The sequence below is a fragment of the Trematomus bernacchii genome, unplaced genomic scaffold (genome assembly GCF_902827165.1).
Source record: "Trematomus bernacchii unplaced genomic scaffold, fTreBer1.1, whole genome shotgun sequence".
Taxonomy (NCBI): domain Eukaryota; kingdom Metazoa; phylum Chordata; class Actinopteri; order Perciformes; family Nototheniidae; genus Trematomus; species Trematomus bernacchii.
In genome coordinates, this window is record NW_022987645.1 from 538,314 (window position 1) to 553,922 (window position 15,609).

A 15,609-nucleotide genomic window follows, 5' to 3' on the forward strand; every position below is an offset into this window, starting at 1 on the left:
TGGTGATTCCACTGTGCAAATGGGCAACATTTCCTCTACTATGAAGGATGCTACAAGCCTGTCCATCTCTGCTTTGGTTACCGGTCCTCCAAATTCTAATTTGTGCCGCTTCGGAGTCGGCGGCGGCGACTCACAACATCCTCACTCTGGGTTCGGGGGTCCTTAGCTATTAGCTTCACCTTAGCATGTGTTCTTTGCAGGTGTTTGTTGAGGTTTGACGTGGTGTTTCCAGCAGTGGATAACAGCTTCTGGCCTGGACACAGTTTGCACCTCACCGTCACATTCCTGTCTATTCTTCGGACGAACTCAAAATAATGGGCATACCTCCACCCCTCGAAAGTTATCGCTGACTCTGCCATGTTTATGCAGCACTGTACGTGGAGATGTGGACGCGCAAGTTGCGCAGATTACGTACATATAAACCTGCGGCGGAAACCCCTCTTGTCTGTCAGTGTGATTATGACTGATTTTATAAAAGTAACGAAGTAACGCGTGTCGGGGCAATGTTAGTAACTGTAGTGTGATTACTGAATTATAAAAGTAACGCGTTACACTACTCCGTTACCGACAAAAGTAATATTATTACAGTAACGTTACTTTGTAACGCGTTACACCCAACTCTGTTAATTAACAACTAGTTGATGGTTAATTTGTGTACCTTAATATAAAGTGTTACCATACCATATATTTTCTTGCAATTATACATTTTTTAAATGATTATTGACAGTATTTTGTATGTATTTGACAGTGATATATAGCCATACCACAGCAGAACTGGATAGGGCCATGTTCAATAACACTGCAACTACCAGAAACTTTTATTCACTGATGCCGCTGACACCTGTCATCTCGCTCTCTGGCGCCACCCAACGACCAGAGGCTTCTATGCCAGTGCAGCTCCCCATTTCTGTTCTCACCAACATACACAGAAGGTTGGTGAATCAGGTTAAAAACAGAACCTCCAAAACCATCCGTTTGAATTCATCAAATGTAACAGTAGTTCCACTTACTCCACGGTTTATCACAAACAATCAGAGTGATAGTATATCTAACACACTTCAACTGGCTTTATTAAATGTCAGGTCTTTAGCAGGTAAAATCTTTTTAATCAATGATTTTATCACCAAGCACAATCTGGATTTTATGTTTTTAACTGAAACTTGGTTAGACCAAAACAACAGCACAGCTGTTCTTATTGAATCAACCCCTCCCAACTTTAGTTTTATGAGTCAGGCAAGACTGCATAAGAAAGGGGGGTGGAGTAGCTATTTTGTTTAACCTGTTACGCACCTTCCGCCCGGTACCGGGCGGATAAACGCGTCATTTGCAGGAAACAACGTCTAAGGAATCTTAATATTGAATAAAACTATGAATGTGTTATATCCATGTAACGGGAAGAAACTCAGCTAACTGATCTTTTTAATTTTTTTTTTCAAAAAAAACCCCACAATGCTAGCACTCAGCCTCTGAATTAGCCACGGGCGAAAACATGGAACGTAAAGCGGCACTTAAACTCACTCAGAACTCCCTTATTACTTATCCTAGATGGACAACCAACCACTGGTTTTTGGTGTCCTGGAGACACTGAATCTAACGGTGCCCACCTCAACACTCAGTGATAAACATTCGCGACGCTATAAACGAAAGCGTACATCATAACATGTGGAGCTAAGTTGCTAAAAACGCTAACATGGCTTACCTTGGTCAAAAGTGGTCTTCAATGGCATTAAAACGATAAAAAAACGGAGTTAATGGTTAAACTGGAGTTAATCCATAGGGTCATCCTATGTGTCTGTGCCTTCTTTGAAATTATTTCTGATAATCCATAATCAATAAAACTGCTTTTTAGTTTATAAATTCCAGAAGGAGACATTAATCCAATATGCTTTCGATTTCTACACGCGAAGCCCCCACCTTTTCTCTTTACAACGTGTGTGTATGTGGGCCTCCCCCTTCGATTCTATTGGCTCTAACGGTCAGAAGGGTGTGTCAACGATCCAAATCGAGCAAGGGAAGCCAGAGATATGGAAAAAAAAACATTTTCACCCAAATCACCTCAGAGGTGGGGTGGTTTTGGCTAAACCTCTCTAAAAAGGTCAAATGTCACTTGTTTTCCATCAATCTTGATACAGGGTACTTATTATATGTTGTACTTTGGATTCCTAAAGCTTTTAGTCTACTAACCCATCATCCAAGGGTAGTTTTCACTATCTGTAAAAAAATAATTTTTGGACGGACACTATAATTTACAGTTTTTTACTATGTAAAATCTGAATTTTCTTTAAAATAAAAAACATTTATATTGATTCTGACACTTCTACATCCAACTCACAGGTTTATCATTACTTTGAGAACAAAGATTATTAATTTAACCCTTTTAGAAGGGAAGATATGGTCATTTGTTCTGGGAATGTCATTTTCGAGCCTGAGACCTGAAAAACAGGCTCAGAGTGGAACAGGTTAATGATTTATTTCAATGCAAGCAGACTACGTATGGAAACTTTGCTTCTTTTGAATATGTGGCCCTTCAGCTGAAATGCTCCTCTCGAGCTCTGTTCCTAAACATCTACAGACCACCCAAATACTGTGCAAGCTTTTTAGATGATTTTACCGAATTGCTGTCTATACTGTGTATTGACTTTGACCGTTTAGTCATTGTTGGTGATTTTAATATCCATGTTGACAACCCCCAGGACAGAGGGGCTAAAGAACTGTGTTGTGTTCTTGATAACTATGAACTGACTCAGCATGTGGCGGAGCCCACGCACAATAAGGGGCACACTCTGGACTTCATTACCTCAAAGGGTCTGAACATCTCAAAGGTTGTGGTGACTGATGTTGCACTCTCTGATCATTCCTGTGTTTTCTTTGAGAGCTCTATTTCCGTCCATACAGTTTTTAAGAAAGAGGTAACCACTAGACGTCACTTATCTGAAAATGCAGAGGAAATGTTTGTTCAGAATTTTTCTTCCTCAATTGCCCCTGCTAACGTCTCAGTAAATGAGCTAGTTGACCATTTTAATTCTAAAATAACAAATGTCATGGATACCACTGCTCCCATTAAAATAAAGGAAGTATCTGGCAAGAAAATATCTCCTTGTAGAAAAGCCATGACCATGAGAACAGCAAAAACAGAGTGTAGAAAAGCTGAACGCAGGTGGAGAAAAACCTCTATAAAGACTGCATCTATAATCAGGAAATCAAAATTACCCGACAGTCTTTCCTCTCTGACATCATTACCAAAAACAACGCACGTGCCTTATTTGCTACCGTCGACAGACTAACTAACCCCCCAGTGTCAGTAGCCTCTGAATTTCTATCCACCAGGGCCTGCAATGACTTTGCCTCCTTCACTGACACAATTCAGAAAATCAGACAAGCAGTCAGTGCCTCTGCATCAGGTACAGCAAATGTTTTGTCTCTGTGTCTAATTAAAATCAATTCAAACACCATGACACAATTCCATCCAAAGACCTAGAGGACATTATTCAACTTCTAAAATCCTCCTCCTGCTGCCTTGATATTATTCCATGGCCTCAGATCTACTTCGTATAGTAAACAAGTGTCTTCACTCAGGTGTTTTTCCACAGGCCCTGAAAACTGCAGTCATTAAACTGCTCTTAAAAAAGCATAATCTAGACGCTTCCGTAATTAATAATTATAGGCCAATATCAAACCTTCCATTTTTAGGCAAAATGATTGAAAAAGTTGTTTTTCAACATTTCATGCTTTTAAATGACGGTTTTGATGTGTTGCAGTCAGGCTTTCGACCAAACCACAGCACTGAGACTGCTCTTGTTAGAGTCTTAAATGACATCCACTTAAACACAGACAGTGGCAGAATATCAGTGTTAGTTTTATTAGATCTCAGCGCTACGTTTGATACTGTTGACCACAACATATTGCTAGACCGACTGGAAAACTGGGTGGGAGTTTCGGCAACAGTTCTAATTTGGTTTGGTTCCTACTTAAAGGACAAAAAAAACGTTGTCTCAATAGGCAACTACACATCAGCGTTGACAAATATGACATGCGGGGTTCCTCAAGGCTCCATCTTAGGACCTCGGCTTTTTAATATCTATATGCTACCACTGGCTCAAATTATGAAAAACAATGACCTAAGTTATTATATCTATGCAGCAAAGAAGGAAAGATTGAAAGTTATCGCAGAGCTTCAGTCGGCAGACTACAAAACAACGAATAAAGCTAGAAATCTAGGTGTAGTGATGGACTCAGACCTGAATTTCAACAGTCACATTACAACAGTCATTAAGTCTGAATACTATCAGCTGAAGAACATATCTAGGATTAAAAGACTAATTTCACAGCAGAAAGCAGAAAAGCTTGTCCATGCTTTCATCTTCAGTAGACTCGAATACTGCAATAGTGTCTTCACAGGTCTCACTAAAAAATACATTGGAAGGCTGCAGCTGATTCAGAACGCTGCTGCTCGAGTCCTCACAAACACTAAAAGAGTGGATCACATCAGTCCAGTACTGAAGTCTTTACACTGGCTTCCTGTCTGCCAAATAATTGATTTTAAAATACTATTGCTGGTTTTTAAAACACTAAATAGTTTAGGACCAAATTATATTAACGATCTCCTGCAAAAGTATGAACCATCCAGCAGTCTCAGGTCTTCTGGGTCGGGTCTGCTCTCTGTACAAGAGTCAGAACTAAACATGGAGAAGCAGTGTATAGTTGTTATGCCCCAACCATCTGGAACAAACTCCCTGAATCCTGCAGGTCGGCTGCAACTGTTACTACTTTTAAATTCACACCGCAGCGGCGCCGCCTCTTAGCTCCGGAATCCGGTTCGTTTCCAGCTCCAAAAAATTGTCGGTCTAGAAGCAAGAGCTCCGGAGCTAAGAGAAGGCGCCGCTTACGTCGAGGCGTGCAGGAAACTAAACCCACCTCCCCTGAACATGGGTCGACTGAAGAGTCTCGTCATGCCTGCCTACAAGCAGTAGCGCTGAGCAAAGTGACTAGAAGGCAACCACACACTTATAAAAAAAACACACTTTATAAAGTCAGGCAACACTAACCAGGCTTCGTGTGATTCTGTTTCTTTGTACCTTACTTTGACCATCCGTTCGCTGTTATTGATCATTGTGGAGAGCAGGCAGACTTTTGTTTGTTATTATAGCAGCTATCGGATGGAATCAATACATGGTTACATACAGGTTGTCATGTCCGACTATCACAAGTAGAATCATAATGAAAAATACGCCGGTAAAATGTGCCTGTAGAAAACGGCTTAGCAAGTAGTCAGTTTAGCTTCGGTTGCTATGCTAACATCACCCATGTTATACCAGAGAAACTTTCATAACAGCGTTGTGATGCCAAACAGCGTCAATTCAGACTGACACACATTCACTTAAGGGGAACTGGGGATATGTATCAGCTGCTTGTGTGACAGTCAGACAGTGAATACTTTAGAGCCGTGTGAGCTAACCCGGAGCTAACGGGAGAATAAACTCCCGTGGAAGAGCAGCCAGCACTGCAGCGGTCGCTAAATGCCGCTGAAACACATTAATAAACAATGAGTGCACTCTGGAGAAAAGTATAAGGTTGGAGAAGTCGTTATTTAATTTAATCTGGCTTCGTATGATTAAAAGCAACACGATCATCGACCCGACGCAGTCCCCCCCCGTTGTTGTTGTTGTTGTTGTTGTAGTGAGCGCCGTAACGCCGTTGGGGAGCAAATCAGCGATGTAAACGGTGACGTCATCAGCGGCAGCACCAGTCGGGCTCTGGGCGGTGTGAACCAGAAAAGCTCTAGCACGGAGCTAGAACGGGAAAAGCGCTGGTGTGAAAGCCGCATAACAGGGCTGGAATAGAGGGATATGAGGGATGTCTAAAATGCATGATCTATTTGTATTTTGAGCAAAACACATCAATAGGCACTTTCACACCGGAGTACTTTTCCCAGTATAGTTCCGATAGTTCTTAACTAAGTAAAACACTTCAGAGACATGTTTTGTATAGATATAGACATTTTTAAAACCTAAACAGTACGGAATTTTAAATAATCCTTTAGGGATGGTCATCATTTTGCAATCATCTTTTGTTAATAAGATTAATACATTTTGTTATTTTTCTCTTGTTTTCTCTTTTATTAGGACAATTCTGGAGAACTGGATCTGCTGAGGAAGGAGCTGCCATCCACACAGGACCCCCCGTGGTGCTGGAGAAATCTAAACAGCATCAGGGACATCATCCTCCCAAACCTCTGCTTCCTGCCGTCCAGCTGAACAGCAGCTCAGGAAGCTTCAGAGAGAAACAGTGTGTTTAACAGAGACTGAAGCACACGGAGAGACGGTGTGTTTAACAGAGACTGAAGCACACAGAGAAACGGTGTGTTTAACAGAGACTGAAGCACACGGAGAAACGGTGTGTTTAACAGAGACTGAAGCACACTGAGAAACAGTGTGTTTAACAGAGACTGAAGCACACGGAGAAACAGTGTGTCTAACAGGAAGTGGTGATTTAGTAAACATGAGTGTTGTGCTGCTCTCGTTGGTGAAGCAGCGACTCACTGCGGCTGCTGAAGACATCTTTGTTCTGTTTGAAAGAACGATAGCAGAGTACGAGGAGGAACTGTCTCGTTCAAAACAGGAGAACGAGAGACACCGGAAACTACTGGACGCTGTTTTACAGCCTCAGCTTCAGATCCACAGAGCAGGTCTGTTCCCTCTTTATTCACTCTCTCTTTATAAATAGGAACTCACATTGTGGTATAACCGGCGAGAGAGAAGGCCTTTGAGCTCCATACAGAAATAATCCTTGTTCTAATAATCCTTGCGTTTCATCACCGCAGCATTTTAGACAGTATCTGCCAGGTCCCGCATGAGCCGGCATGAGCTCCGCCCCCTCTTATTTGTTATTTTTTTCAGTTTAAAAAAAAAAAGCATTTTTTATTTAGCCTTTATTTATACAGGTGAACATCTCATTCAGACACAGGATCACATTCTCAAGAGAGACCTGTTTGTACCCAGAATCAGCACTTTTGTAACAGGAAGTGAAATAGAGGGATATGAGGCATGGCTAGATTGGGTGATCTGTTTGGTTGTTTGACCAAAACACTTCATAGACATGTTTTTTATATTTTTTATATATCTGAGACCTATGCTATTGCCTAAAAATAGCATGATAGGTGACCTTTAAAGCTGCTGAGTCATATATTGCACCTCAAACAACAGAGTTACGGTTTCTTTACTTCCTCTACAGAAAGAAGGACAGTGAAAGAAACTGATTCAGAAATCTCATTCCTCCAGTCAGACAGTGGGCGTAGCTGTAACCACCTGCACAGGCCTAGTCTGTCACTTTATTTGACCAAACACGTGTGTACGAAGTATACTGAACGAATATAACGTTAAACATAAAAAATTGAGAACGTGAACAACTTTTTGGAAGTAATCTCAGGTGCTGCGTCGCAGCGTTCAGTGTAATTTGCTCACATTGGGTTCAACGCGTCATAGAGCGACCAAGTCATTTCATTGGACGAGAGGCATACTATGAGAGCTGGTCACAGGGATGCGTTCAAATTTAGTCAGGAATTTGAGGAACTGTCGAAATGGCGAACGCAGATAAAGTTGAGCTCGAAAATCCTCCAGCATCATTGAAGTCTCCGGTTTGGGAACATTTTGGTTTCGCAGTTACGTACAAGGATGACGGACAAAGACAGGTGGACCGAACCAAAGCTGTTTGTCGGCATTTTTCAACTAAAATTAGTTACGCGGCTGCAGTGGCGGTTCTAGAACATTTTACATGGGGTGGCAAAGGGGGGGCAAGAGGTCATGCCAGGGTGGCATGGGAAGGCCGACAGTACGTGGTATTTTATACTGTATATATAACCTTTATTGTTAAATCATACCCTAACACAAGTGTTCTTAATGCACGAGAGAAACAAGGTGTTCAGACAAACAAAATCAAATATAGTATAAAACAGCAGAAAATACTCATGATACCCTAGAATTCTGCTTACTGTAAGTACAGTAAAAGTACTTATAATTAAGTACACAAATGACATCACCCATCTCTTAAAGGTCCCATGTCATGGCAATTTCTACTGATCATAATTCCATTGTTGAGGTCTACTAAAATAGATTTATATTGTGCAATTTTCCAAACTCACATTGGTTTCTCATACAGCATCTCTGTATAGTATGAGGGGCCGTACAGGCCGTAATTCATACTGGTCCTCTCACGCACATACATTCTCCTTTTACATACATACATTTTCACTCTCACACACGTATATATTTACACTCACACATTCATACATTCTGCTCTCATATTATCATATTTCAATGCACACATTCATACATTGTCACTCACACATTTATACGTTTTTCACTCACACATTTTTACATTTTGTTCTCATATTCATATATTTTAATGCTCATATTTATACATTTTGCTCTCATGCACATTCATTCAATGTTTACATTTAATATTATAAATAATATATGCATGTATGAAGACAATATATGTATGCAAGAGAAGAATGATGTATGTATGAAGACAATATATGTATGCAAGAGAAGAATACATGTATGTGTGAGAGAAAGTATAGTGGAAACGGAAGGAGTATGGTTGAAACGGAAGGCAGGTCATTATCGCGCTGTCCGGCAGTGGCTCAGTCAGTAGGGGCTTGGACTGGGAGCCGTAGGGTCGCTGGTTCAAGTCCCCGACCAGACCTAAATATGGAGTGTGGACTTCTACTTGGAGAGGTCCCAGTTCACCTCCTGCCCTGCCGTGGTGCCCTTGAGCAAGGCACCGGACACCCCCCTTCCCCCCCACTCCCATTGCTCCCCGGGCGCTGTACAATAGCTGCCCACTGCTCCTAGTACTAGACTCCTGGTACTAGGATGGGTTAAAAGCAGAGGCCAAATTTCACTGTGTGTGCTGTGTGCTCTGCATGTGTGACCATTAAAGAGGGTTTCATCCCTCCCTATTCTTCTTCTGATTGGCTCAGAAGGTCGAGCGGGGCGGGCTCATGTTCAGAACTTCTGATTCAAATCAACATGATGGAGGGAGGTGAATCCGTGTATCTACGGACCATTTTTTTTTTTTATTAAACAAGTAAACTGAAGAGTGTCTGCGAGGCGTTTTTGCTTTTTGTTTTTTACCTTACTAAATGGTCTAATGGTCATTGTAGCGAGGGGGGGGGGGAGGGGGAGCCGCGAAACTCGCGGAAGTGATTTCAAAACAAAAGCACTCCTTTGCTTGGAACGTTGATAATATTATAAACGAGGGGAAACAAGGTGAATTTAGCAATCACAACGAAAACGGCCAAGACACACATTGAGCCCAGAAAATGAATGTTATTAAGGACTGTAAATATAATAAGTCTATGTCTAAAATGGACAACATTGTTAGGAGATTTAAACTATACAGCGGTTCTGCACTGCCGTCACTCCACGTTGTTTTTTCAAATCAGCTGCTCTTCATTTTTTACTTTTCACCGTACTTTTCGCGTTTAGTTCCGTTAGTACCCCTTATGTCGCGTTCACACCAAAAAGAGTACTTAATCTCGGGAACTTTTACCCCCATTTTTAGTGCCCGCTGAGAGATCGTACTTTCCTGGGGAAAAAATTGCCCCAGTGCTGATTGGCTGGGCGAATTGCAAACCACGCCCCATACAACTGTGAAACTGTTGTGTAGAGCCGCCATTGTTTTTCCTCGCTACAAAAACCCAGCGCACCGACGGAGAGTAGTTTGTTTTTGAAAGCAGTTATGGCAAGCATAAAGAAATCATCGGAGCGGTGGAGTGATGAGGAGGTGTCGGCGCTTCTGGAGATCTACGCCGAGGACGCGACCCAGGGAATGCTACTGAAGCCAGTTCAGTAGCTTTCACTCGACCTGGGAATCGTGCACAGTGCCACGGCATACCGGCTAAAAATAAAGAAACTCAGGCAGGACTACAAACGGCGGATTCAGTGGCCAACGATGACGACCACGACGAAGGTAAAATCAACTACATGCACTGGGGTTTTAATCTGCACAATAATGGTCTCAGATGTACTTTTATTTGCTCAGTAGATCAAGCTAGCCATGCTAGGCTGAAATGGCTAACACCGGCCCCAAGCTAGCTACATCTAGCTAGCTAGATATTCTCGGCCGCTATGAAAACGTTTTGACTTGTGAATAACTGTGCAGTGTTTCTGTAATTTGCTTCACTAACTCATGGCACTAATCATCTGTTTCAGGCGAGGATGGACAACTCTCGGGATTGGAAACAAGCAAGCTTTCCCTTCCAGATCACAGCGCTTGGTCGTCCCCCTTACCAGCAACCAAACGCAAAGGTACACACACTGTAACTTGGTCTTGAAAGAACGTTACGCATCGAACTGATGTTCACAATCATGTTTATTTCCTTCTTGGTACAATTATGAAACAGCGTGAAAACGTATTCGCCTAGACCGGCATTTACAAATGTTCGCGCCTTTTTACTCTCTCACAAACATTGTAAACATCCGGGCTAGAGGTCACATGACTTCCGGTAAGAAAACTTGCCTCAACAAAATTAAACAAAGTTCAAGCATACATGAAGCACTCTTCAAAAATACAAAACAATAAAGAAGGGCACTTTGAGCGGCAGCTACACACACACACACACACACACACACACACACACACACACACACACACACACTCAGTGTGTGTGTGTGTGTGTGTATATATATTTTATGCTATTTGCTCCTATATTATCTTCTACTATACCCCTGCATTGTGTACACTGTCTTGTCCCGGCCTGCACCCTGTCCAATGTTGACTAGTAAACACATTCCTAGTATGTTGTAAAACTACATGGCGACTAAACAGATCTTGTATCTTGCTTATTTTCCCTCTTAGGAAAGCGGGCACAGGATGTGAATTTCTTTGACACCGTCCAGGCGTTGGAGGACCGGCGTGCCGTGGTGAAAGAGTCGATGCACAGGGATCAGATGGTGCTGTTCACCAAGGCCCAGGAAACGGAGGACAAGATGCTCACCAGTTCATTTTATATTATTGTTATTACTGTTATTATATAGTCTTGATACAACTGACACTTTATTTTATATTGATAATGTTAACTTACATGTACAACTTCTATTTTATTTACATTAAAAATGTGAACTTCTATTTACTGTTAAACAGATCCTGTATCTTGCTTATTTCTCCTGACACTTTATCTTTAGTGACCTGTGTAGCATCCTATACATCACATGTAAGTGATTATTCTGATACCATCATGTTTCATCGGTTATAAACTGGCCAAGCTTTATTTGTCATTTATCATCAATGTTGCAACCTTGTGGAGGAATGGCAGGGGCACATACACAAATATGATAATTTATATCATTTTAAATATTATTTGACCTAAAACTAAATGTTTTTATGATTGTCCTCTGAGGAGGACATGGGGATTTGCAAACTTTTAATTCCCCCCCCATTTTACACAACACAAAATGGAGTCCACTATGGGCCGAAACTAACATGTATGTTTCCATAGTGTTTATGGCAGACGGATGCAGTGGGTCTCAGGAAGATATATATAATAAAGGTGGGTTTGCTGCTGAGCCTATTTACTGTGCATACAACACACCTGGCACAGTTTATTGTTATTATATTGCCACACTGTACACTATTGTAATGTTGCCTGTCTTGACTGGAAAATAAAAGAGAGAAACAAAAGCACTGTACAAAAGATCAGCTTTATTGTCAAAATGTTTACAATGTACAGTTTACACGCTGTTCAGATGCCTCATAAGGGCTGTGCGCGTGGCTGGCCCATCAAGCTGGGTCGCCGGTAAGGCAGTCCATTCGTCCCTGTACTCATTACTTTCACGAAGGTTATGTAATATGCAACATGCTGCCACCTGGAATTGTGATCTTGTCCATCTTGCAGTCGTTTCTTTTCATCAAGCACCGCCACCTGCCCTTCAGTCTGCCAAAAGCGTTCTCCACCACCACTCGTGCTCGGCTTGTTTTGTTATTGTACGCAAGTTGCTCAGGCTGCATTAACTCAGTTACAAAGCTGTATAACATGAGCACAAACAGCACAACTTCAGTCGACTCCATCTCCATCATGTCTGAGGTCGGAAGGTAAACAACAGACGCCTAATGTACAGCGAGTGGGTGGGCGTCGCAGTATACGCGGGAAGTTTTTCTTCTTCTTCTTCTCTTGTTTTGCAGCGGATTGCAAACAACTTTAAGGTGCATACCGCCACCTACTGTACTCGCCGTGAAGTGGTTTGTGGCCTGCCAGTAAAGCCAAAGCAGAAGAAGAAGAAGTGACGTCAGCGGCTCATTTGCGTAATCTTCCCTCAGGGAAAAGTACTCCGGTGTGAACGCGATCTGTACTAAGTGCCCTGGGGTAAAAAGCGCCGGGGCACTGAGTGCCGGAACTAAGTAGAGGAAAGTACTTGGTGTGAACGCGGCTATTGTGTGCGCAATATACTCATTGTTGTTTACAGTACATGTATATCATTAACTTTAAACTATTTATTTTTTACTTTTGTCAGTTATGAATCAATAACAACTAGGCCTCCTCCAGACATTGACCTGGTGGACCCTGAATAAGCCTGTTATTACCAACTCTGTTTATTAACTACTTTACCTGCATTATTATCCAAATCTGAGTGTCTTCTCTTTCCTTTTTAAATACTAAATCAAATATAATTGTGATGTGATACATGATATTCATTCACTTTGATGACATGGCACATTTAGACTGTTGGAAGTGAGGAACTGATTTTTTCTAAAAGCTTTGTCTGCCAAAATATAGTTATTTACCTGCTCGTTTGCATGCTGTCTGTGAACTTCTCGACTAATGAAGACGGGGTCGATGTTCACGTGTGGAATGATCTGGTGGAACAATGCCAGGACAGAACAGAAAGCCTCGTCTTCAAGCATCCTCACAAAGCCACCAGCCTCTCTGACAGTTACAGGATCAAAGTTCACAGAGTCCTCCCTGATGGTCTGTAAACACTTTAGGAGGTCATCCTTTTGCTCATACTGGGGCTGTTTCTCAATAGCGAGTAAAGCTGCTTCAGAGCCACTATTTCAAGCATACTACGTCATCGAGTGCCGCCGAAGTACTGTTCCAATCTCTAGCATACTTGGAAATCTACCGAGCCCGGCGTACTCCGTTTGGAGAAATATCGAGGCTGCACATGAGTAGACTCCGCGGTCTTAAAATCCCCACAATGCTTTGTGCACGGACCAATTTCCCCAAATCTGTGGCGGAAGATGTAAGAGGCGGGGCCTCTCATATGACGCACACTTGCTAGCGTGTTCCACTCTTCGTTTTCCGAATGCCAGGAAGTATTCTTGACTCGCTTCTGAAGCAAGATGCTCGGCAGACATGTGTTACCAAGCAAGCGTACTCGCGATTGAGAAACACCCACAGTGTTTACTGCACGACTGTGGAAGCCACCGTGTTGTAGAAGCTCTGGGGAGTCTTTGCGCCACCACTTGGTCAAGCACTGCGGTTCGCTTGGGTGACCTGGAGAAGAAGGCAGAAAATCCACCAATGTCTGGAAAGAAGTGCCAATTCTGGGGATGTGTGATGTTGCCTGCTTCATTATGAGGTTCAGCTGATGCGCATAGCAGTGCACGTAGTGTGCATTCCCGTAGACATCCATTACCGTGCTCTGGTGTTCTCATGCTTCCTCACTTTCTCAGACAGGTGCTTCATATCCCTCACTCCAGTTGTTGTCCATGCTGCATCTGTCCCCGTTGTTTTAAAAACCAAGCAAGGAAGGCAGAATAAGGCATTAGCATGACTGCATCCAGCCAGGCTTCTGGTGTACCAGCTACGAGAGAAGCCTCGCACATACGGCTTCCATTTGTCACTTGCCTGCTGTTTGATAGCAATATCAGGTTGATCTGCTCTTTCACCGGAAGTTTGTCCGCCAAACGTCTTCTCTCAAACATAACAGTCATACAAAACACATTTTTATTTTGTTTTGCTGCGATTCTTCTTTCTGTCTCTTTTCATGCACCACATATACTAAAGCAAATTCCTCGTAAATGTAAACACACCTTGTAAATATGACCGATTCTGAATCTGATAAATATGTGTTTTCTGTTTCCTGCAGACGTCCAGCAGCTGGTGGTGGTTAAAGAAGAGGTTCCCCCTGAGCAGCAGGAGTGGAGGTCCAGTCTGGACCAGGAGGACCCAGAGCCCCCCCCACACATTAAAGAGGAACAGGAGGAACACTGGAGCAGTCAGGAGGGAGAGCAGCTTCAAGGGCTGGAGGAGGCTGATATCACCAAGTCCACATTCACTCCTGTCCCTGTGAAGAGTGAAGATGATGAAGAGGAACCTCAGTCCTCTCAGCTTCATCAAAGACAAACTGAACACCTGGAAACAGAAGCTGATGGAGAGGACTGTGGAGGACCAGAACCAGCCAGGAACTCAGATCCAGAGAGACATTTACAACCTGAGACTGAGGACAACCCTGGAGACTCTTCTGAAGACAGTGCTGATTGGAAGGAGACCAGAGAACCAGGATCAAACTCTCAAGTAAATAAAGAAGACCCTGTCAGTGATTCAAGACGTAGTGCAGGAGAGAAACGATTCAGCTGCTCAGTCTGTGAGAAAACATTTGCACGGAAAGGATCTTTACATCGACACATGAGAAACCACACAGGAGAGAAACCATTCAGCTGCTCAGTCTGTGAGAAATCTTTTGCAGTGAAAGGATCTTTACATCGACACATGAGAATACACACAGGAAAGAAACCATTCAGCTGCTCAGTCTGTGAGAAATCTTTTGCACAGAAAGGATCTTTACATCGACACATGAGAATACACACAGGAAAGAAATCATTCAGCTGCTCAGTCTGTGAGAAATCTTTTAAACAAATAGGACAATTAAATGAACACACGAAAATCCATACAGGAGAGAAACCACTCAGCTGCTCAGTCTGTGAGAGATATTTTGCAGGGAGAGGAAATTTAAATCGGCACATGGCAATACACACAGGAGAGAAACCGTTCAGCTGCTCAGTCTGTGAGAAAACATTCCCACGGAAAGAATCTTTACATCGACACATGAGAAACCACACAGGAGAGAAACCATTCGGCTGCTCAGTCTGTAATAAATCTTTTACACATAGGGGAAGTTTAAAGTGCCACATGAGAAACCACACAGGAGAGAAACCATTCAGCTGCTCAGTCTGTAAGAAATATTTTACACAAAAGAGACATTTAAGGACACACAGAAGAATCCACACAGGAGAGAAACCATACAGATGCAGTGTCTGTGACAAAAGATTCACCTGGAGTTGTCAGGTCAAAATCCATAAGTGTGTTGGTCGTCAGTCCTCACAGCTTCATCAAACTCAGACTGAGGAGAACAGAGAGGCAGAGCCTCCAGCCAGCAGCTCAGCTGAACACCTGGAAACAGAAGCTTATGGAGAGGACTCTGGGGGACCAGAACCAGCCAGGAACTCAGATCCAGAGAGACATTTACAACCAGAGACTGAGGACAACCCTGGAGACTCTTCTGAACCTGACATTTTCCAAGTCAAATCTTATTTGGCAGACTGGAAGCCAGTGTATTGATCTCAGAACCGGACTGATGTGATCCACTTTTCTAGTGTCAGTGAGAA

At 42.7% G+C, this 15,609-nt stretch overlaps 1 protein-coding gene across 1 annotated transcript; it reads left to right on the top strand.

The window, feature by feature from the left end:
* The first annotated feature begins 6,416 nt into the window (after positions 1–6,416).
* LOC117485364 (gastrula zinc finger protein XlCGF57.1-like) lies at positions 6,417–15,609 on the top strand. The gene is made up of 2 exons (XM_034133877.1): positions 6,417–6,685; positions 14,091–15,609. The coding sequence occupies exons 1-2, from the start codon at positions 6,499–6,501 to the stop codon at positions 15,560–15,562; spliced, it is 1,659 nt and encodes a 552-aa protein (XP_033989768.1). The 5' UTR covers positions 6,417–6,498; the 3' UTR covers positions 15,563–15,609.